The following is a 24,948-nucleotide window of genomic DNA, read 5'->3' as shown; positions in this document are numbered from 1 at the left end:
GGATTCCGTCAAGGCAGCCAGGGGTGGCGCGGAGGGAACGAGGGACAAAAGCAGTCCCAGGACCGAAAGCCGGGACAGAATCCGGTGGAAAGGGAGCGCTGGGGGAAGGGGGCAAGGGATTTGCGACGGCGCATGGGCCACTCAGCGGGGTCAGAGGGGGCGGCGGTGAGTGGTGCCTGGGGCGGGATTGGGTTGATATTGAGAACCGGATGAGAGACGTGCATCGCCGTGGGATCCGTGGCGCAATGGTAGCGCGTCTGACTCCAGATCAGAAGGTTGCGTGTTCGATTCACGTCGGGTTCAAACTCCCGAAGGAAATGGTGACTACCCTGCGGCCTCCCTAGTTCGCTTCGCCCCCGGCCCACCCTGAGCGGGGGGGTCTGATTGTGGTCGGTCGAGGGGCGCTGACCGTGTGGCCCAATGGATAAGGCGCTTGCCTACGGAGCAAGAGATTCTGGGTTCGATCCCCAGCATGGTCGTGGGTCGCCGGAATTGTAGATTGTGGCGCGTGTCAATTTGGCCGAGTGGTTAAGGCGGCAGACTCGAAATCTGCTGGGGTTTCCCCGCGCAGGTTCAAATCCTGCAGTTGACGACTCCGCTGCCCATTGTTTCTCCTCCCCTTCCGCACTCTCGTTTTCGTGCCCCGCGCCCCCCTTCTCGATTTTCCCTTCTCTTGAATTACCCCATTCTCCAGTTCTTTCGATGCGAACCTCCTTCGGCTCATTCCATTTCCATGCAGCAAATGCCATTTCAATGATTAAGCACTCCTTTCCAACACATAACCTTCTCACATTTCATCCAATATGCACAACTCTTCTCTAACCATCTTCATTCCAATTTACAAGCTGAGAGTGATTTATTTAATTCCAATTTACAAGCTGAGAGTGATTTATTTAATTCCAATTTACAAGCTGAGAGTGATTTATTTAATTCCAATTTACAAGCTGAGAGTGATTTATTTAATTCCAATTTACAAGCTGAGAGTGATTTATTTAATTCCAATTTACAAGCTGAGTGATTTGTATAGTTCCTAGTGTTAAATACTCTTGACAAACTTTTAATGACAATTTCTAGTATTGGCCCCTCCTCTCTTATGTTGGCACTACACTCTTTGTAATAGAAATTATTAACATAGTAGATAATCCGTATCATGCAAGAAAATAATAAAAAAAAAAAAGAAACAAGGTTGCAAGAGCTTGAATAAGAAGTCACAAAGTTTGCTTTTGTGATTCTTAAAATGATATCTTGTATATCAAGGATGGTTGGATGTCATGAAGAAAGTTGGAAGTTTTGTGTTGTTCATTAAGTTTAATTCTGATGGTTAATTAAGTAGATGGAATTAAGATAAAAAACCTAACATATTACACTTAGAAGAAATACAAATAGATTTTCACTATTGAAAGTTTTTGAATGTGACCTTTGTAAACAAACCTAATATATGAATGAATCACAAATTATTTATTCATTTTGGATGATCATGAATATATTAATTTGTTAGGTTTTTTTAACTACTTAAGTATCATTTAGGATTTAGAAGATTTTAGGAGACAAAATATTCTTATTAAGTTAAAAACTAATAAAATAGAATCTTAGTATGTCTTGAAGGCAATTATCTTAGTTATTTTAGTACTTTTGTTTTTTCTTATTTGTAGTATTTTTATTTTTTCTTATTTTTAGTAATATGTATTTAAATATGAGACTAATGTTTAAAAATATCTTTTGTTTCTTATAGTTTTTTATAAACTTATAAATGATACACATTAGGAATATAAATTTTATTGAAGAATCTTATTTTTAAGTGATTATGTAGATTCTATAATTATTAGTTGATTTATATTAGTTTTATTATTCTAAAATATTTTTAGATATGATAAAGTATCTTTAATTTAATATTAACATTATAATATCATAAAAAGATTCCAAAGCAATTATTTCACATTAATTCGATGTTTTCTAAATATTTTAAAAATCTATTTTAAAGATTTTAGTAAAAATAGTTTTACCAATTTTAGAAGCTATTATAGAAAGTTGGAAGAAGATTAAAAGGCATCTTATGGATTCTAGACTATTTAGGTTTTTTTTTTAAACATTATAGACATGTCAAATTTCATAAAATAAATTTTATTAAAAAAGACAAGAATTATAAATAGCTATAATAGTAGTTGTAGTAGTAGGATGTTATGTGTATACATTTTATATAGATTGTAGTATATTAGAGATTATTTGGAAGATAAAAGTAAAGACTTTTAGGTATTTATTTGATAAACTTCTCCCAGATCAAAGTATAAGAAGTGGAAGTAAAATTATATTTTTATTTTATGAAGCAATAAAAAGCTATTATTAGCAATAATGATATCATCTATATATACGATGAGAATGATAAACTTTGATCTATAATGAAGATAATATATGCTACCATCAGTTGTTAAATTTATAAATTCAAGAGTATCGAGAAATGTATTGATTATCTTGAACTATTCCTTGGGTGTTTGTTTTAATTCATAAATGGTTTTGTGAAGGTGTTACATCATACCAAGTTGTAAAAAATGACTTTATCTAAGACCTTTATATATATATATATATATATATATATATATATATATTGTGGTTGTCATTTTAGTTATTCCAGAAGAAACCTCCCAAAATAAATCCATATAGTAGAATTCGAACTCAAAGAAAGACCATGTATATGAGCTCCAATTGTTAAGGTCCTACAATTAACCTCTATTGCTGAATGCTTACAATACAAAAGAACAATTGACTTTTTCTCCTATTGTCCACTCTCTCATATCAATACGGTAACAATCACGACATCAATTTCAGTACCCTGTGTAATTTACAAACACACAAGCATAACCCAAACCATGGAACTTCCAATCCATAGAATCTGATCAAGGTAATTCCTTCGATTACAATTCCTCTCCATTGAACTTACAGCCTTGCGATAAACAGTGACTGGAAACTTCCATACATCCTCAATCTTTCACAACAATTGATAAACAGTGATCCATAAACAACTTCATAAATCAAACATTGATTCATTAAATCGATTCTCTTCACTAGAATCAACACTAACACATAAGAAATAAGAAAACTAAGAAGAAGAAATAGCATCAAGCTTTTCCCGGCTTAGTACTTTCGCACTCTGGCATTTTCTTCCTCTCTCCCATCTTCCTTATATTATCCGGAGATATCAACTCCTATACTATAGATGATAATTACTTTTTCTAACTATTCATCCATTCTACCTGTTGAACCACTTTTTCAGTAGTTATCTATCCCTGTTTATACTATACACTAGGTATCTTCATTCTGTAAAATAACTACTTATTCTATATATATATATATATATATATATATATATATTTCTTCTTAAAAAGATCTATTTAAGAATGTTGTTTTAATGTTCATTTGATGTACATAAAAATTAAGTTGAACTGTTAAAGCAAACATGAGTCAAATTGATTGTATGTAAATGACTATTAAAAAGGTTTTATTGTAGCCTAAGCCTAGAAGTTGGTTGAATTTATTTGTTGAATTTATTTGTTGAATTTATTGAAAATAAACACATTGAAATATTTTATTGCTTAAGCTACTACATGGAACATTTGAATTTGTTTTATAATACCAAGAACAAAGATTTGGTTTTAAAAGAAATAATCAAGTCATAATTAAAATTCTTAAAATTTAAGAAACCTATTTATCAAGGTGGAAATCTAAGCAAATTGATATAGTATATTTTAAATATCTTTTTAAGCAAGAAAAGAGTTAATATCTTCAAGAATGTTTGTACTTATATTATAGAGAACCTAAGCACATTACTCAACATTATTCAAAGAAGCAAAAAAATTATAAAATAAAGAACATATTTACTAAAGAAGAAAAAATATCCAAAAATAAGTTTTTTCAACTATAGTAGGAACCGTGCAATTGAAATCTTATACAACACCAACTAAAGATCCTATTCTCTATTCAAATCCATCACCTTATAATATAATAGATATTTTTTTAGGACCAAAAAATTATAAAGTCTTTGCTTTATTAGATTCAAGAACCTTACTTTCTTTTAGAAACAGACTTTCTTAAAAAATAAGAATTATATTTATTTTAAAAAAAATATATGTTCCTGCATGTAGAAATCATAGAGAAGCCTTTTTAGAAGCCTCATAGATATGGCTTTAATTTTATATATGTTTGTAGTTAATTGATAGGTTGAAAACTTGGCCAAAAAATTAGCCACATGTTGCACCTATTGATAGCTAGTAATACAAGCTTATCATGCAATGCATGTATAAAAAACTTCTTTTACAAATTAGACATGTATCATAAAAATTGAATACATGCTAGAGATTTCATATAGTATTGCCATGTAACTCCTAGTTAGATAGTATATATAGAAGAAAAAGTGAAGCCTTTTGAATTATTATCAATATCTTTCTTGCTTTTAGTCTAATTTCAAGGATCTCTAATTTTTTTTTTTGTCTTTTAACAATAGCTACTCAAATTTCTTTTGGAAATAAATATTTTTTTTTATTTTTTTTTATTTTTTATCTTTTTTTGAAAGAAAACTTACTTATTTATTTGCATTCATTGAGTTCTTGTCTTTGACAATTGTTTATGGAATTATTGTTTTAGATGTAGAAACTAATGAATAAAATAATTTAATAGTATGTAATATGATTATATGTTCTTCAAATCTATTAATTTTAGGTTTATTTTGGCTAGAAAAATAATACTATTAAATAGATTTAATTTCTTATAATCATGAGTTTTTTTGTAATACAATATATTATTTTTTATTTAATTAAAAAATTATAAATTTAATATAGTCAAATTTTTATTGATAGGTGTATAAGCATTTATGCATGTTGCAAAAGAAGTGTCAAGTTTTGCTATTTAAACCATATTTATTTTTTATAGTAAAAAAACTTTAAATGGTATTTTAAGTTAATTTTTAAACAATCAAGATATTTTTTTAAAAAATACATTTATTCTTTCAAATCATTTTTAATATGATTGCTTAATTGATCTTTAAGAAGAAGCTCAATTTCTATTTTGTTCAATCTATAGTTTATCACAAAATAAATTAGTTGCATTTGAAGAATACATTGACCAAAAAATTATTTAAGAATTTTGTATGGCATTTAATAGTTCCAATAAGAATTCTTATTTTATATGTAACAAAAAAAAAAAAAAAAAAAAATTATGGATGTAAATGTATTATTGATAATTTAATAAGATTATCATAAAAAATAAATATTCTTTATCTTTGATATTAAGACTTTTTAATCAATTGAATTAAAAAAAGATCTTTACAAAAATAAATCTATGATAAATATATAATTAGAAATTCATTAAAAAAAACATGAATAAAAGAGTACATTTTCAATAAAGCATGGTCATTTTGAATATAATATCATATTTTTTACATGTATAAATAATTCAAGTTCAATCATCATATATAAAAATAATAAGAATCTCAAGTATCTCATATAAGCATATATTTTAAATTATCATTAAGTTCATTGGAGCATGTAATTTTTCCAAAATTCGAATTTAAGATTACTTATTGATTAGAAAAATAATAAGATTTATTAGACAGCCTTTTTAGATTCTTTTATCTTACACAAAAAGAAAAAATTTCAAGTTTTGATCAATAATAAATAATTCTTCTAAAATAAGAATTATATCTTTTTTAAGTAATAAAATAAATATTAATTGTTGATTTAGTTTTTTTAAGCAAGTTCAATCAAGTATGTCCTTAAATCTTCTTATTCATGATATTAAAAATAATCCTTCTAAATCTCATAATATTTTTTAGTTTAAGCTCAAAATATATTTTTTTAAATATGCTTATATCTTCCACAAAATGAAATATGAATTTGTATTGTTTCAACTTGTCAAGATTTTATAATTAGAAATATTTTAAATACAACAAGATCTTGAAATTAATATCAATTTTTTTTAATGGCTTCAAATGTAGAAGGAGATAAAAAAATTTGTACAAACGTGTGATGTTTGTTTAAGATTTAAAACTTCTTATCATTGACCTTATAGACTTTTTTAGCTGTTACCAATACCACAAAAATCATGGTCTTTTTTTTTTTTTATAAAAAAATTTACAAATATTTTAATTTTAAGTTTATATTATTTTATATTTATAATAGTAGATTTTTTACTAAGATAGTATATTTTATACTATGTATAAAAACTATTTTTAGTAAAAAAATAATTATATATTTTTTTAGTCATATTTATTGCTATTATAGATTATTAAAAGTTATTATATCTGATAGAGGGACTTAATTGCAAAAGATTTGAGAAATCATTCATCAAAGCTACATGCAATAATGAAGACTTAATTAAAAGAAGCTTAAGAATAACAAAAGATGAATACATATACTTATTGCAAGAAACAACTCCAACTCTACATCGACAATATGGCATGGTTATTTTTTTGTAACATCAAGACTAATAAATGTTTTGAGAAGTTAGATTATCAAAGACTTCAACTATTTTTTATTTGTGAATAGATCAATGTAGTTGCATATTGAATACACCTATTTAAGTCCATAAAGATCCATCATGAATTTGATATGTTTTTTTTTTAGTCATATAAGAAAGTGGATGTATTTAGAAAAAGACAAATAATACTTCTTCTTATTAAAAAAGATAATAATTAAGAATTTGATTTTGAAGAAGTCTTAGATTTAAGATAACACCAAAATAAGTTGAAGTATTTTTTTCATAGCAAGGATATGGTATTAGTAAATGGATATGAAAGCTACCCAAAAAACTTGCAAATATAGCAAAGAAAGTTAATGCTTTTCATTAACAATATCTATGAAAATAACCAAATAGCTCTTAGGTATATAGTATATATGGAAGAAAGAATAAAATCTTCTTTACTCTTGTCAATGCTTTTCTTATCTTTAATCTTCTTTCAAAAGTCTTTAATATTCTTATCTATGAAAACAATCATTCTAGTTTTAATACAATACTAACTTTGAGTAAATATCTACTATACTTGAATGATACAAAAGTGTGTTGAAAAATTTGTTGTTTGTAGTTCAAGTCCTTAACAATTACATATGGCCATTAAAAATATAATATTATTTTTATTTTTAATTATAATACAATAATATTTTGGCATTTGATAATTTATATTTTTTAAATATAAAAGATTACTTTTTTATAAATAAGCTGCATGATATTTTAATTTATTATAATAGCATTAAAGAATCAAAATGATATGACTACCATATTGTAAAAAATCAGAGATGTAAGATTACACATCTTCATTAAAAGATTTTCCATTAACACAATTTAAGTCAAATTTTTAGAACATATTATTCTAATAGATGTATTGCAAATGGATTCTAAAAAATTACACGTTGTTATAGGTTGAAAAATCCAATTAATTATATATAATATTAAGAATGCTTAAAAAATTATTAAAAATAAGATGATAATGTATAAACATAGTATAGAATCAATAGCAATACACTTTGGAAGTATATTCTTTCTTATTATTGCAAAATCAAGGCTTAAAATTTAAGTCGCCTTCTCACTCAATGCAAAGACACTTTAAAAGTGATTAGGAAAAAAAACCCTTTTTTGAATCACCAAGTTATTTGGACAGTCTTATGATTTGATATATATTATTAGTTTTTCTCAAAAGACTACAATATCAAGCTGAGGCTTCATAAGCTAGCAATTTTTACATAATAAATCTAAATAAGCTCAATTACCACAATACTTATATAAATATTATCATTTTTAATCATAACAATGTATTTGTGACAATTCTATTTGCTAGTTTGTGAAAGAATCCTTCTTTCTATAATCTTTTATGAATTGCTTCTTATTTAGCATTGGTCTTGCAAATTATTCTATTGCATCCTTAATTATTTCATAATACATAATTTAGTGCTTTCAATTACAATTTCTTCTACTTTTTTGTACTTTTAATCTATGACAATCTAAGAATTCATTCAAAAGAAACAATTTGAGCATTTACACTATCTTCGACTATATTATATGTGATTAAATATTCTAGTTGCTAAAAGATACAAATTTTTCCAACAACAAACTTTAATCCGAACAATATGGCATACTTTGTAACTAATATATCTATTTGACATCAAAAGATTCTAAATAGATATCAAATACTTCAACTCAAATTCCAACATTGTGAAGATGAATAAATGTAAATTACAACACTTCGTAAATAATTTCTTCTTAATAGTAGAAATTAAAAATATAATTGTAGTCAAAAAAAATTTGTAGTTAAAAATAAGGATTTCTATTCTTTCCATGCTATCAAAGGTAACACTCAACTTGAAAAATATGGTCACTAAACTAAAACAATAAATTTTCTCCACTACTAAGATGTATTTTATCATGAGAATTTAATTTAATAACCAATACAAAACTTCCAACTTTCTTCATGACATCCAACCATCCTTGATATACAAGATATCATTTTAAGAATCACAAAAGCAAACTTTGTGACTTCTTATTCAAGCTCTTGCAACCTTGTTTCTTTTTTTTTTTATTTTCTTGCATGATACGGATTATCTACTATGTTAATAATTTCTATTACAAAGAGTGTAGTGCCAACATAAGAGAGGAGGGGGCCAATACTAGAAATTGTCATTAAAAGTTTGTCAAGAGTATTTAACACTAGGAACTATACAAATCACTCAGCTTGTAAATTGGAATTAAATAAATCACTCTCAGCTTGTAAATTGGAATTAAATAAATCACTCTCAGCTTGTAAATTGGAATTAAATAAATCACTCTCAGCTTGTAAATTGGAATTAAATAAATCACTCTCAGCTTGTAAATTGGAATTAAATAAATCACTCTCAGCTTGTAAATTGGAATGAAGATGGTTAGAGAAGAGTTGTGCATATTGGATGAAATGTGAGAAGGTTATGTGTTGGAAAGGAGTGCTTAATCATTGAAATGGCATTTGCTGCATGGAAATGGAATGAGCCGAAGGAGGTTCGCATCGAAAGAACTGGAGAATGGGGTAATTCAAGAGAAGGGAAAATCGAGAAGGGGGGCGCGGGGCACGAAAACGAGAGTGCGGAAGGGGAGGAGAAACAATGGGCAGCGGCGGAGTCGTCAACTGCAGGATTTGAACCTGCGCGGGGAAACCCCAGCAGATTTCGAGTCTGCCGCCTTAACCACTCGGCCAAATTGACACGCGCCACAATCTACAATTCCGGCGACCCACGACCATGCTGGGGATCGAACCCAGAATCTCTTGCTCCGTAGGCAAGCGCCTTATCCATTGGGCCACACGGTCAGCGCCCCTCGACCGACCACAATCAGACCCCCCCGCTCAGGGTGGGCCAGGGGCGAAGCGAACTAGGGAGGCCGCAGGGTGGTCACCATTTCCTTCGGGAGTTTGAACCCGACGTGAATCGAACACGCAACCTTCTGATCTGGAGTCAGACGCGCTACCATTGCGCCACGGATCCCACGGCGATGCACGTCTCTCATCCGGTTCTCAATATCAACCCAATCCCGCCCCAGGCACCACTCACCGCCGCCCCCTCTGACCCCGCTGAGTGGCCCATGCGCCGTCGCAAATCCCTTGCCCCCTTCCCCCAGCGCTCCCTTTCCACCGGATTCTGTCCCGGCTTTCGGTCCTGGGACTGCTTTTGTCCCTCGTTCCCTCCGCGCCACCCCTGGCTGCCTTGACGGAATCCATGTATTTGGCTCCATCCTGGCTGTAATCCCACTCCCAGATGCGCCCACTGTCCAGGTCTCACCATCACCTTCTTTTCCTCGGAGCCGTTTCTGCATTTGCCGCCGCTGCGCTCCACCATGGTTGGGATGGACCACGCTCCTTCCACGAGCCCCCAAACGTTCACTCCAATCACCCCACGCATTCTCAACTCCGCTCTCCGGTCATGTCAACAACTGTGCACACATTCAAACAGCTCTATCCAAAAGGTGACCTTCCTCTCTGTTGACAACACCCCGTTCCACATGAGGTGACCCGCTCAACCACACCGCTCCGTTGCCCCCAACACCTCCCGCAGTCGCTCACTCCTTCCTCCGACATCACAAGTGATGCACACAGCGCACATCATCATCCGCGGGCAATTCGAGGATATGCAACTAGCGTGTCCGTCTAACCAAGTTTATTGACTGTTTATGGAGCATTTGGTTACATCAATCGTATTAAGTGGACATGTTCAATCACATGCTGGTCGTTACATCGAACCTGATTTGTTTTCTGCCGCTAGGTTTTCCATCTGATTTCGAAGCCCTTGTGGTACTTCTCGGATGCGTTTGATCATGGCATTTGGTATGCCTTTCCTTTGCTTGTGTTGGATTCACAACCATTTATTAAGGTAGTTGGTTTGAAAACTGCGTGTTGTGGGACCTATCTCTTGTTTTGAGAGGGCAGCAGGTATTTACAGTGATAGTCCTTTTTGTTATGAAGTCTAAGAAGTTCAGATCATTCAGAGGGAGGGGGGCAATCAGTTGGGTGGAGTTGTTTGCTTGGCAAGGCTGACTCGAAGCCAGGATTGGTGTGCCTAGTGCATCGTCACTTATCTCTGTAGGCATGCTCCGGTCGATGAGTAACCTCGTAATCGAGGTGAACAAAAGCTCGTTCAATCTCCGGTAGCGACTCAAGTTTGTCTTGAAGTGATTCGCCAATATCATGTGCCTGGCGCAGAGGCATGTCTGCTGCCAGCACAATATCGACTTCTGCAAAGTAATGTGACCCAAAGGTGTATGCACGGACGGTGTCAATTTGACGTATCTCCTTGTGATGATTCCAGCACAGATATGTCACCTTACGTAAAAAGTCCGGGGAGGCTGATCGACTAACCAATGCCGTCACATTTTCGAGAACTGTGAGCGACCATGTCCGCATTGTGTAAAGAGCAAGCTGCGTGTACCAACAGTAACTGATAAGAATTGTATCGTATCTGATTATTGAAACATGGAGAAGCCCCCACTGCAACTGACTAAGTTAATTCATAAGAATCTGCGTTGAAGTCGGCTATCATCTACCCCATGCAAATCACGCCAGTTGGTTTGGTGCTTGACTGTGTCGAGTGCTGACCGCATACTGAAATGGCACGTCATTGCTTTGAGTCGAGTTGTTACACTCATAGACTTGATGTGCTAACAGAATCCTTCTTCAGTCAATGAACACAAAACCTTATGAGTAACTTGTTAGCAGAAGGAGGTTTCAATTTTTGACTTACTACAATGGCGCCTGCTGGATCAATCCACCAGGAAAATATGCTGGCCAGGACTGCAGCAGTCAACCCGATCATGTTGGTCATAACGTCAAAAAAGTGGTCTTGCGCATAAGCTCTTATGATTTCATCATTGAAAAGCCGACAATATACCATCAGCATGAACTTCACGATTGCTGTTCCGACCATAATTCCAACCACCCAGTTCCTGGACTCAATCAGTGCAAGCGAGTGTTCCTGCATTCAATTAGTGCAAGCCGCAATGTTATTTTTTAATGAGGCGTATCCAAATATACTAAAGAGATGATGAAGGTTTTCTTAAAACCACGGCATTGCAGCCTCTATAACATCACCAAGAAGTGTGCCTTGCCTGTGAGATCAATGTCCGGGTGGACTCCATAATGATTTGAAGGCCCAGTGTTGTCATTACTGATGCAAAAACTAGAATACCCTGATGGAGGATTCAGAAAAAACAACAGGGAAGTCGTTGGTTATCGTACAGTCTACCGGAGGTTTACTGTGAGCAGCCACAGTTTGCTATTAAATACTGACTGTTAAGTTAGAACTCATTACTTAATGACCCATTAACGGTGGTAATGGAGTATTGGACACGCGTGACTGGTGAATGCTCATCACTTTGGTTAGAACTTTAACGTGCGTCATCATTTTCCGGAAGTAAAACATTCAAACAAATTTTAGAACCATAACATAAGCAATTGTTGTCATCATTATAATAAGCTCCTGCTCTTTAAATCTGAACTTAGAGGAGTTCGGAAAGAGCGTATCTTTTACTTACCAACGGTTGCATCCGCTTCTTGCCGATCGGATACAGATAGGGGTTCTGATTGCGCATTGACATTGCCGTGAACCAAAGAATAAAACCAGAAAGCAAGTCTAGCAAAGAGTCTAAGGTGGACGCAATAATAGCCAAGGAGCCACTCTTCAGGCAGGCATATACTTTTGCCGCAAATATGGCCAAATTGGCAATATTTGAGATCTGGATGGCAAATCTTTCTCCTCGTTTTATGGTGTCTCTCTCCTCCTACAATGCAGACGTTGAATTTGTAAGGTTTGAACTGACAAGTATCATCAATTCAGAAAAATAATATCACTCTTACTCTTGTTCCTACTGCACGTGGGATTTCCAACACCACTTGACAATTGAAAACCATGCATGAGCATCAAACTGCAGTGATGAACGAAATGGTATAAATTACTGGAGGTGACCGAAATATCAAATTAGACTGACATATGCAGAGATAAAATTCGCTTGCAGGACTCACTTCAGTGGTGGTGGGTGTGTACCCTCGTTCTGCAATAGAATCCATTTCAACGAAGCTCTCCAACATCTCTTGTTGCTGCCTGTAGTATTCATCAATGCCTTTTTCACCACCTGCAGACGTATGATTGCCCTGTTAAAGGTCTTGATGAATCACTGAAAAGTACAGATTCCGACAGAGAAGTGATTCAAGCTATATGAATCTGGCTCAACTTCGTAAATAGGGGTTGGAGTTGGAACGATTTCATAACATCACCTGAGAAACATGCGAGAAAAAGGACAAGGACAAGAAACGTACTAAAATTTTGCATGACAAATTTTGCATTTTGCATACAATCGGCAGCAGCAGTCTTTGAGGACTCGGGATGATGATGTCCTGGCAAGCGAAACGAATCCACATTTAACCGCCATGGTGTGTCCCCATTGCTGTCAGCCCCTAATAACGCTTGCATCGCCGTCCCTTCCTCTGTCATGCCTAGCCTGGACTCCATTGTTGAATCGCGGCAGTGTCTCGCACGTAAATGTTATCGCAGTAGACCTGCTCAAAAACCTGACTTGGTAAGGATATTCTGGGCTGATCAGAAACTTTGATCTCGACGGAATGTTCATCACAAAACGGACTGCCGAACACTAACTTCCTGTAAATGTGTCATGTACCAAATACATCCTGCCTGCCGTAGGCAATGGGCACGTGTAATTTAGCATCCAATTAAGAAAAGGCTAAGAAACCAACAAGATGTAGCAAAGGCTTCGAATCCTGTCCACAAACAGATCAACCAGACTGTAGACCACGCAAGTACTGCACTCTACTTTTAATGAGGTCCAATTACACCTTAACTGGTGTTATGTGAAAGAGGGGGGAGGTAGTGGAGGAGGGGAGGGATGAGAGGCGACAGTAGAAATACTCATATTTTAAATTATAGCATCATTTTAAATTGGCTCTCATAAATTATAGTTAGAAAATTTAATATAAAAGCGCGTACCATCTTCAGTACATGTAGATTATTTCGCGGGGTAACAGCAAAAATAATATCCTAGGAGAGATGGTTGTAATCCCATCAATATGAAAGAAACAGTAAGCATGCATCTGCTAAAGTATGTACGGACGATCCACCTACCAAAATACTATACAATAGAGACCTCACGAGGCAATGATTCTTTATAGGACATTCAAAAAGCACCAACCCAAAACAACTTACGGAAGGTCAACATCAACCACTGCGGGCTGGGTTTCTAGGTTCTGCCACAAATAGAGCCAGCGGCGTAATTAGCCGATTCTAGGAAAACCCTCAGTAAGACCTATACTGCTACACCAAAACTGTCGCAACCACAAACTTCCGCTCGCGAAATTGTAAAGATAATGCGTACTTCGACGGCATAAAATATCCTGTTCCAGACTGCAACCAAGACGGAACGTTGCAAATCTGCTACATCCGAAACTTGGTCCGTTAAGCACTGCAAACCGGTTTGGTCACTGATCAAAATTTGACGCTACATACTAATGCTGTAGCGAGGTTCAAGTCTCTTCTTCTCACTGGAGAACTGACATAGTGAAAAGAGGACTTCAAACAAAACCCAGAGTTGGATACTCTGAAAGTTTGAGCAGCTCACAGATAATGTCCTGCTAGTGATCTGGGACAGGCCAAAAAAGCGCAGATACTGCAGAAGCTTCACAATGCAACGACCAAAAATAAATAAAAATAAACCGTCCGACAACTGATTGACGAACAAAGCAGCAGAAATATCCTCGTTCGATGAAGTACGATGAAATGAAAGCTGTTGAGTTCAGTGATTCCAGAATCGAACTCACTGCACGAGCAGCACTTTAAGGAAGCCACACACTTGCCACAGAATCCAAACAGTGCAAAGGAACCAGTACAATAAACGCGTTACCTCTTTAACCAAATGGAATATATCATACGGCGTGTCTTCCCGTATACTTTTAGATAACACAAAAGCAGCCACCCTAGTCCTCAATCCTCACACCACATACCCCACTCTCTCTTCCTCGAACCGCTCAATTGAACCACTAGTACTTTCAACCTCCAAGAGAGAGCTGCGGCAATGCTCTCAACCTCCCCGAAACTTGCACTAAGGACAAGGGAACCTGAAAAACTAGCTCCCCCAACAGTCTTAACAGTCTTAACTCTCAATTCTCGACCCAGTCTCAACTTTCTCATGACAATCAAACAGCTCCAAAATCAACGATCAAGGGCCACGAGTTAAATCAAGAAGCCCACAATCAATCCATACAAGCGAGAAAAAAGCCTCCTTATTCTACCCCACAGTCCACATCCTCAACGGCAGCAGCCAACCAAGTCTATCACCTCCAGAAGTAACGCTGAAACTCCCAATGATACCACCTCTTGTCCTCATCCCACACTTCAATTAACAAGCACCAAGCCCAGATCTACTCTGCTTATCCAACCCTCCTCACTCCCCGATGGCTCCAGATCTGAAAAAAACTATCCGCCAAACCGTACCAGGCTTCAGTTCGCAACCCACCCACCCATCACCCCAAGGTTACCGCACTTCCACGAGGCTTGTTGCATCCGGCACCTCACCAACCTTCGACCATACCAATGGTGAACACCACATGCTGGAATCTAGGCAATTGGAAGGTCTCCTCAGCAATCTGAATGCTGTGTGTTGTCGTAAGTGCTGTCTTCTTAAGCAGAAGCGTTCAGAAAGGAAATAATCGTCCCAAATGATCGCATTTTTCGCAAGGATCGAAGCGCCTCATGCGTCCCTCGCGAGCCTCCCTCCAGCTGCAAAAACGAACACATCTCGCACAAGGGATCAGACCCTGGTGTGATTGAGGACCCGTTATGTGCCGGGTATCTCCCCGTTCTGTATGAGGGCGTTCAACCACATCACGGCACATCATATGTAACTAGACATTCCGTTCACTTAGAATGATGCAGAATTTAATTCTTTTCGCCAGCATTGTTCTACTCGCATTTCCTTTCAATGTTAAAAATCATCGTCTCTCAGGAAATGTTTCTATGATTAATACGTATCAATTCCAAAACAAAAACAAAACAAAAACAAAATTGGTGGGGTGCCACAGACTCTACCCTAACATATTGTGGTATAAAAATAGTCATGGAAGGATTCCAGGATCAAGGAAAAGAAGAACGTGAAACGGTTGACCATCAGTCTAAGCAACAAAAGGAGAACTCTGTTCCAAGTAAATTGGAGCCAACTCCCAAAGCCCACATTGAATTCCACGACGGATTCCTTTCCAAAAAAAAAAAAACAAAAAAAAAACAAAACATATATCAGTCTTGCAGTTCACATTTACAAAGCTGGTCATTGTGAGGAAGACCCTGCTGACACTACCCGATTACGTCATCCTTTATTGCATCTACTCATAAGGGCCACGTAGGCTCCAAGTAGGCTCCGCAAAACAGAGGTCACCATGTGCGGATTGCCCACGTTTTGACGTCTGTCAGTACAGTCAGCAGCTAGGGGGCTCTGAAAGACTAAACAGAATTATTCCATGGTCTTCGTTTTCAAGGATACGTTCATCCTTCGAAGAAGAAGTTCGGAAGCTGCCAGAAGCACACTTCCATTAAAATTGGTTTTAGAAACAACAGATGGCTTGAGTAGAAAATTTTAAATCTTAATTAATTAAGTAAATAGAGAGAAAGTAGTTGTAGTTAGAAAACAAGATACGCAATCCTTGAGTTGAGGTCTCACTAGTACAAGCAAAAAGAATGTTTCTCTCCTGTACTGAGGGTCGTGGGATGAAAATTATTAGTTCAACGTGACAACTCGGAGTCTGGCCCTAATGGTTCTCTCCCCATCAAGGAAGCGGCGGTTTTAGGGTCCCATTTCATCACACATTTATGAGCTCAGTGTCCTAGTAATGTTTATTAAAAAAAGGCCAAAGAAGAAGAGAAAAAAGAGATTAATTTACAAACAAAAGTTGCTTGCGAAGATGTTTTCTTGTTTGTTTGTTTGTCTGTTTGTTAATTCTGTGTTTTAATTTTGAGGAAAATAGTATTTATTTGCACAGAGTAGGAGGAATCTACAGGAATTTTTTCGATAGTTAATTGATGCCTCTACTAACATGTGAAATATATTAGTTCTTTGGTGATTTTTTACTTTCTTTATTATTTTAAGTTACCACCAAATGCTATTTTATACTGCCTGCTGTTACAAATATGTAATTTTCTGTTCTTATTTTTTAATCAAACTTCATGAAGTAAATTACCTATTATGAAGCTCAATGCATTAAAAAAAGCGTGTGTAACTTCTGAAATATTTTGATTGGTAATCCGATCTGTTTATTGACAACTACATAGGAATGCCAAACTTTAAAAAACAAACCATGTATAAATTGGGCAGAAATTATTTCACAGAAAAGCCGATCATTACTATTGTTCATTTAGTAAATTAGATGAAAATATATACTATTAAAGAGGTGCAAAGTAGAAAAATAAATTTCACATGTTAAAAGCATGAATATGGTACATTGTATTAATCCAAATAGTTTTTCCTCCCAATATGTCAATTTCATGTGCACCAAATTTTTAAATATATTTCTTTGTAAGATGCCTTGCATTTAGTTTCCAATTTCCCTACACACAAAATCTAATTTCATTTGATATGTTGCTTTTGGTGTAAAATAAAACAAAAATCAATTAAATCAATTAAATTTATAATTTTAGATGTCACATCTGCAGAAAACAAATCAGAATAGTCCCTGCAAAGATTTCTAAAACTTTGTGAGATGAAGGAAGACAATGGCCCTACTCAGGTAATAACTATATATATATATATATATATATATACACATATACATATACATATAACTTGGCTGCATCAAGTAAAGAGAAAGGCATTAGATTTGCAGCAATCAGAAAGGCAATTGAAAAGCTAAATATTAGACTAATGAATAAACTTGATAAATGCAAATCCAAAATTTTGTCATGAATTTATTCTGATGAGGTATTGAAAGTATATTTTATAGCATTTTACTACAGTAGTATTGGAATAAGAGAATATTCGAAGAAGTAGCATTTTGCAAAGGTGAAGAATGAAAATAATTCAAACAAACAAGCAAAGCCCAATTAAAAAAAAAAAAACTTAAAAAATATCTACGAACTAGTATCAAATATACAAAACCAAAGGAACAAACAATCAACTATAGTCAAGATTCATGGTTACAATTTAAGGTTTTAATGTATTTTTAGATTAATGCCGAAATACATGGTTAACATACAAATTGGGCTAATATTGATTTTAAAATAATTAATTAAGCCAAGCCTTGAATCATATTGATGCAAATAAACATCATTTATTTAAAAGCCCCTAGGTAAGGGGATTCAGACTTAAGGTTTTTGGGTGATATTTCATCCATGATGATTTCCCAAAGTATCTCATCATATTTTGAAATATCTCTTGATACTTCAAAATCACCCACCTCCCAAGGTGGGTGATTTTAGAATCCAAATGTCAAAAGAGGGGCGGTGAAATATCAAAAACTACTTCACTTGCCTTAATTGTCTTCTCTCTTTGACTCCACACCACATTGCTCTTTGACTTTTCCAAATCACCAAAATATTAAATGATACTTCAGAAACTTGAAGATGGTAATAAAGTTTGAATAGTGATATTTTGGGAGGTGATATTTTGAGAGATCCCTGATATTTCGTTATTCAAAAACCTGGACTGTGAATCCCCATAAAAGTATCATTGTCATCAAGATCAAGCATATAAAATATTATACATGTTAACAAATTTGGGAGCAAGAGGTGGCCTGGTGAGTTTTTGTGATAAAATTTAATCCATGTTGTTTTCAATTAAACTATGAAAGAAGAATCTAATAATAGATTGAGTAAATTAGGCTATAATTGGATGTTGAACACATCCAATTATTGGGCTTATATCTTTGATTAAAAGTTATCAATTAGACAGTTTAAAAACTGGAATAAAATTTAATCACCACAAGAAGATGAAGTTCTCCTCCATCTTTACTTGTCATCATTGCTAAATTATTTTGAAATAATCTATTTGAAATTAATTAGAATAAAGCAAACATGAAATAAGCTGTGTTTAAAATACAATAAGAGGAAATATTTGAAGATAAAAATAATATTTGAGAACTTAAAATGATGCACGTGTATCATTTGATTAAAAATGTATGAGATTTAATTGAATTTGTTCATATCAAAGAATAATTCGAGAGTTTCAAAGAGGAAGTAAGACAACATTTGTAACAGTAATAATTATGACTAAGCTTACATATTCATCATCAACAAACCAAACCCTGATTTTAAGTTTTATTGCACTTGCTCCATGCACAGATTTGCTACATTACATGGTCAGATGCATCCCCACATATTCATAAGTAGAGAGATTGAAAACAAGACAAGCACTATTTAGCAACTTGATATGTATGGTTTTTCATCAGTAGGATTTCAACAATCAAATAAGTTTCGCCCCAAGTATCAATTTCTCATTCCTTATCTTTTCTAGATATATAATATATACCATATAAAAACTCAGTCTACTTTCCATTTTGTAATTTTTAAAGAGTCTCAATAGATTTTAGGTTTTAATTTGAAATACTACAATCATAAAGGTAGTAGGATAATTGACTCAAGCATCACAAGTGGTTAGAATAATTGACTGAATTTATCAAACAAAAATTAGTTGCCTTCAAAAAGAAAAAGACAAAATGAAAATTTGTGATTTAATTGATGCTCTTTTCCAAGCTATTTCAATATTTTTGTCTGCATGTGTGCTTGTTGAAGACTTGGCCCCAGATAGATGGTCACAGTAAGACACCACTTTTGGCTTCTAATGCACACTGCATTGCCTCAAAGTTATCTAATTTTCTTTCTGTTGAGAATGTTTAGAAAGATACAAGAGTAATAGTAAGTCATACAGACACACAAGAGTAGTAGTAAGTCATACACACAAGAGGGTTTCTAAGGAGAGAGAGCTTCACACACACAAAATCTATTCATCTTGTTGTGTCTCGTATACAAGAAGAGAAAAGAGAAGAGAATAAACAATACTTCTCCACTAGATTCTAAATACTGTAGCTATGGTAATTACTGTAGTCTATAGTAAATATTACGGAGAGCGTCAACTACATTTAATGATCTCAACACTCCTCTTCGCTCATCATAATATTTACATAATATAAAATTTATATAGAATTATGATCTATACTTTTCTGTGATCTTATAAGATCAACAATTGTTGCCTTATTAAAACCTTATCTAGAAAAACCTTATTTTATTTAAGGACAAAACCATAGATGAAGGAAAAAGAGTACAACATCATTTTTTTTAATTGTTTAAAGAACTCATTAACTTTCTTATTCAAGAAAAGCATGTCACCGCATACCAATGCCATAAGTAAGTCGATGATGGTTGATTAATGGGAGAGCTTTGGTGAAGAGATCAGCAAGGTTATTTGTAGATTCAATTTTCTTAATTATAAGTGCTGGATCAGTAATCAAGTCATGAGTATAACTAAAATACATTGGATCAATATGCTTTGTCCTGTCGCCTTTAATGAAACCAACTTGCATTTGTATAATACAAGCACTATTATCTTCATGCAAGATAGTTGAAGAATCATCATATGAAAATCCACAGGTTGTTTGAATGAATTTATCAATTAATTGCAACCAAATACATTCTTGAGATGCTTCATGTAAGGCAATAATTTCTGCATGGTTGAATGAAGTTACAATTATTATTTATTTCACTGATTTCCATGATATTGCAGCTCCATGTCTTAAAAATATATATCGTATTTGAGATTTAGTTGTTGAAATATCAGATTTATATCCTGCATCATAATATCCAATCAATTTTGGATTTCCAGATTTTGTGTAGTATAATCCCAAGTCTTCAGTACCTTTTAAATAAAGTAATAAATATTTGATGCCATTCTAATGTCGTAATATTTGACGTGCACTATATCTTGCAAGAACACTAACTGCAAATGCAATATCTGGTCTTGTAGATGTAGCTAAATACAAAAGTGCTCCAACCACTGTCGTGTTGTAACACGAGTATACAGTGAAAATAAAAAGAAAGGGGAATTTTATTAATATTCAGTTACCTCGAATATTGGGAGCAACGACCAACTCCTGTACAAATACTGAGTGGCCAGGTTCAGTCACCCCGTTACAGTCAGCCGGGGCATACTGAAATGCTCCGTTCAATTCCAATAACAGGAGTCAGCAGGAAGAGAAGGACCAATTCACACGACGGCTTCGAAGAGCCAATTGGATCCAATTTCGAGAATCCAATCCAGGTCCTCTTATCCAATATGAGACCTGAATTGGCCGGGCAACCCAATGCAGACCCAATTACGAGAACATCCAGGTTACTACTGGATTCTTATCCAATATGAGACCTGAATTGGCCGGTCAATCCAATGCAATCTAATTACGGGAAATCCAGATCTTACTACGGGTCTTAGCCAATCTGACGTGAGGACCAATTTGATCCAATTATGTAAACCTCTAGGTTACTATGGGCATCTTTTCCAATATGGGACCTGAATTGGTCGGGCGACTCAATGTGGACCCGAGTACGGGGTTTCGATTTTGTTTCAGGCTGTCCTGTTCTCTGTGCCGTTTCAGGGAATGTTGTTTGCAGTAAATGGATCTCTTAAAGGTAAAAACGGAGGAGAAGGCCTTGATGACGTGAGCCAATTTCGGATCTAAGCTCTGACGGCGGGAGCCAATTTCGGATCCAAGACGGAAGATTGAAGGAATTCAAGAGGATAAGGTTAGGGGGAGAATAAGTTTGAAGGGGAATCGGAGGAGCGAGTTTTCAAGCTTTTGCAAGGTTACTAGTTCGATTTCATTGGAGGTTTTTGAAGATCAAGGGAATTAGAGAGAGGAGCTTCATGCTTCGGGTCGGGGAAAGAAAGACATAGAATTTGGATTTTTCTTCTTCGCAGAGTTTTGGAAAGACTGAGGCAATCGTTGCTGAAGTCAGTATTGTAATGGTGAATCGGGATTTTTAATGAAGTGGGTTTGAATACTCTTGACTGTTTTGTGAAATCAAGTTACGTCTATGATTGAAGGATTAAAAGGGTGTCTATAGGATTGAGTATGCGGAGTGAATGAAATTTATTGGATTAATCTAACAAGACAGTCAGTGGATACAAGATCGTAAGTACAAAGTGGTATTGAAGATTAACAGTTTGGATTATTCGGGATTCTCTGTAATGTCTAGAGACCTACCGGCTGGGGCAAAAAAGACTTCGACAAGCAGTCGAAGAGCATCCGTATAGATTTACGGTACATTGTTGCAGTCGTTTATATTCCAGCAGTCAAAATTGATAGAGTGCTTGACTATCGGCGAATCTCCATACTACCTTCTACAGCCAGACGCCCGGCGCGTTCTCGAGCAGGAAAGCACGTAATACGACACCGCTGCGAGGTATGGATATTGGTCTCCCTATATTTCTTCCTCCTCCTTGCATGGACAGTATGGATCATGGCCATCATGAACACATTCAACCATTGGTGTGGACAATGGATAAGCATCAATCATATTAAATCTTTGTAAGATTTATCTAATATACGTTAGTTAGTAGAGAAAAATTTTACCATCTATAAGATGCATAATCTAAAAACCAATATAGAAAGTTATTTTTCCTAGCATTTTCATCTCAAATTCACGTATAAGTAGGTTTGTAGGTGTAACACATGCAGATGTAGTGCCTACTAGGTTAAGATCATCAACATATACAGCAATGATAACAAAACCAGTTTTATCTCGTTTGATAAACAAACAAGGGATTAATAGATCACTTATAAAATTATTTGTAATTTAATAATCTTGAAGACGTTGATACCACATTCGTCTGGATTATTTTAAACCATAGAAGGCCTTACATAATTTAATACCACGATATTTTCTTAGAGCGGGTTGATTTGGAGTTCCCGTTTTGAAGCCAGGTGGAACTTTCATATAAATATTTGCATCAAGAGAACCATATAGATATGCAGTAACTACATCGATCAGATACATCTCAAAGGTGGCATGAACTGTCATTTCAATAATATATCGAAATGTAATTGAATCCATGATTAGAGAATATGTAGATTCATAATCAATGCGAAATCGTTGAGTAAATCCTTGAGCAACAAGATGAGCTTTATAGCGGATTATTTGGCCTTGAGCATCTCGCTTGCATATTAATACCATTTTATATTCCACAAGGCAAGATGTAAGAGTATCTATAATTAGACCAAAGACTTTTCTCTTACGCAAAGAGGCATACTCCTCCTCAATAGCAGTTTTTTATTTTGACCAATCTAAGCGACGCATCGCCTCTTCTATGGTTTGAGATTCAGGATCATCTTCCTTGTAAGAAAGGACTTCTATAATCATATATGCAAATGATTCATCTACCATAATAGGTGGTCTATCCCAAATATCATATGTAGCACAATACAGAATAGATAATTTTTTATTCAACTTGTTCTTATTCCTTCCAATTCCAAGATTGTTTTTCATAAGAATTGAAGGTACATTATGTATGGATATATCATCATGAATTAGTAGTCTTGTAAGATGAGTGGCAATTTCTTGAAAAATAATACCAAGATTAGTTAATTTTATAGCTTTCTTCTAACGTGGTTGCTTATTTGGTCGAAGAATTCTTTTAGTTGTTGTTGTTATAACTTGAGGTATTGTAGTCAATGGCACTACAATATGAGCAGGTACATTTTGAGCCTCATTAATAGGAACTCTTGTAATTCTAGGTACATCATTGAAGCCATCAGGTATTTCATCCGCGATTCGTTTTAAATGTAAAATCTTAGTAATTTTAGTTTTTGCTAAAGATGTCTTAGGATTGAGATTCATTGTAAACGTTTCTAGTGCTTCAAATATGAGTACTTTATTTTTTTGTTGATTGGATACTCCTCTTTAAAGAGATGGAAATACAGTTTTTTTAAAACGGCAATTTTGCAAACATGCACGTAATAATGGGCCAGTTGATGGATCAACAATACAAATAATTCTTGGTGAATCAAAACCAACATATATGCCTTCTTGTCAATGAGCTCTAATATTATGCCATTGAGGTTCTGGTACTGGAATCCAAGCACGGCAACCAAACACTCATAAGTGAAATACATTTGGAACACGATCCGAAATGAGCTCATGTGGTGAAAAAAGTTCAAGAGAAGAAGGGCGGAGGCGTATTAATACTGCAATATGTAAAACTGCATGATCCCACATAGATGCAGGTGGATTTGTGTGAAGGAAGAGTGGCCGAGTAATGAGTTGTATATGCTTTATAAATGACTCTGCAAGTCCATTTTGAGCATGTTCATATGGAACATAATATGTCAACTCAATTCCTGTTGTAGTATAATAGTCTTCAAAAGACTTTGATGCAAATTCTTTTCTATTATCTATATGCAATGTTTTTATAGGATAATCAAGAAAATGTGCCTGAAAGTGAATAAGCATAGATATAAGATTGGCAAACACCATGTTTCGAGTTGATAATAATGAAACATAAAATTTTTTACATGATGCATCAACAAGGACCAAAAAATAACGAAATGGTCATGATATTGGATTAATAGGACCACAAATATCACCATGCAATCTTTCAAGCATTGGTGGTAATTCTTGTGGAAGTTTCCAAATTGAAGGCTGAGTAATCATTTTACCTTGCATGCATGCATGACATAATTCCATAGAGTCTACATCTACAAGCTTTAAACTGTGTCCAGTTATACATGGAATGATTTTTCTAAATAATGTGGATCCTGGATGTCCCAATCGTCCATGCCAGAGAGAAATACAACTCTTTGAGATAGATGATGCAAAATTAAATATAATGGGAGGCCGAATCACAATTCAATATAAACCATTTTTTGTAGCAAAAGCTTTTTCAACAACTTTATGATTCTTCGCAAGAACCAAAATCTCTTTTTTATTTAAAGTGGCACTCGAGAGGTGATAACCATTATTACGCACATCTTGGTAGTTGATCAGACTCTGAGGTGCTGAGGGTGAAAACATTGCATGTTTACATTTTATGATGAAACCTGCATGTAATTTTACCATCACTTTGCCATCTTAGAAATAAAACGCATTTGGTCCAGCCATGGTCATCATATTTTTAGTTTGCCAAGTTGAAGATTTTTCAATAAAAAATCATCTATCTCGCAAGCTAGTATGTATTGTTGCAGAATCAATGAGCGCATCATTTGATTCGTCATCAGAGGTTCTATCATTCATATAAGCCTCTAAGTCATCAACACCAATTGAATCCTTGGACGCATCCATGGTATGAACTTCACGAGCCTCAGCTTGTAATTTCTTATTTTTTTGGAATATTTTAATAAAATATTCTAAAGTATAGCATGCATGTGCTAAATATCCAATCATTCCACACTTATAGCAAGAACACATCTTTGATTTT

General features: G+C 34.6%; 1 protein-coding gene and 6 non-coding genes across 12 annotated transcripts; 3 read left to right on the top strand and 4 right to left on the bottom strand.

Annotated features, from left to right (window-relative positions):
* Nucleotides 1-231: 231 nt before the first annotated feature.
* TRNAW-CCA (transfer RNA tryptophan (anticodon CCA)) lies at nucleotides 232-303 on the top strand. The gene has a single exon. It is a non-coding gene; the product is annotated as a tRNA-Trp (tRNA).
* A 103-nt stretch (nucleotides 304-406) lies between these two features.
* Nucleotides 407-479, top strand: TRNAR-ACG (transfer RNA arginine (anticodon ACG)). Its single transcript has one exon. It is a non-coding gene; the product is annotated as a tRNA-Arg (tRNA).
* A 31-nt stretch (nucleotides 480-510) lies between these two features.
* Nucleotides 511-592, top strand: TRNAS-CGA (transfer RNA serine (anticodon CGA)). Its single transcript has one exon. It is a non-coding gene; the product is annotated as a tRNA-Ser (tRNA).
* Nucleotides 593-9,130: 8,538 nt separating this feature from the next.
* TRNAS-CGA (transfer RNA serine (anticodon CGA)) lies at nucleotides 9,131-9,212 on the bottom strand. Its single transcript has one exon. It is a non-coding gene; the product is annotated as a tRNA-Ser (tRNA).
* A 31-nt stretch (nucleotides 9,213-9,243) lies between these two features.
* Nucleotides 9,244-9,316, bottom strand: TRNAR-ACG (transfer RNA arginine (anticodon ACG)). Its single transcript has one exon. It is a non-coding gene; the product is annotated as a tRNA-Arg (tRNA).
* A 103-nt stretch (nucleotides 9,317-9,419) lies between these two features.
* On the bottom strand, nucleotides 9,420-9,491 carry TRNAW-CCA (transfer RNA tryptophan (anticodon CCA)). Its single transcript has one exon. It is a non-coding gene; the product is annotated as a tRNA-Trp (tRNA).
* Nucleotides 9,492-10,145: 654 nt separating this feature from the next.
* On the bottom strand, nucleotides 10,146-15,270 carry LOC112284235 (metal tolerance protein 11). 6 transcript variants are annotated; one of them, XM_024523871.3, is made up of 7 exons: nucleotides 14,997-15,270; nucleotides 12,812-13,051; nucleotides 12,518-12,627; nucleotides 12,031-12,276; nucleotides 11,605-11,685; nucleotides 11,241-11,471; nucleotides 10,146-10,918 (listed from the first exon to the last, which is right to left on the bottom strand). In XM_024523871.3, exons 2-7 carry the CDS (start codon nucleotides 13,002-13,004, stop codon nucleotides 10,571-10,573), a joined length of 1,209 nt encoding a protein of 402 aa, XP_024379639.1. In that variant the 5' UTR covers nucleotides 13,005-13,051; nucleotides 14,997-15,270; the 3' UTR covers nucleotides 10,146-10,570. The 6 variants fall into 6 exon arrangements, with proteins under 6 accessions (XP_024379639.1, XP_073391592.1, XP_024379638.1 ...); XM_073535491.2 differs by having other exon boundaries at nucleotides 15,023-15,270; XM_024523870.3 differs by lacking the exon at nucleotides 14,997-15,270 and adding an exon at nucleotides 14,841-14,990.
* Between the last annotated feature and the right edge of the window lie 9,678 nt (nucleotides 15,271-24,948).

The sequence above is a fragment of the Physcomitrium patens genome, chromosome 7 (assembly GCF_059467195.1).
Source record: "Physcomitrium patens ecotype Gransden chromosome 7, ASM5946719v1, whole genome shotgun sequence".
Classification (NCBI taxonomy): domain Eukaryota; kingdom Viridiplantae; phylum Streptophyta; class Bryopsida; order Funariales; family Funariaceae; genus Physcomitrium; species Physcomitrium patens.
This window is presented reverse-complemented; position numbering and strand designations above follow the sequence as displayed.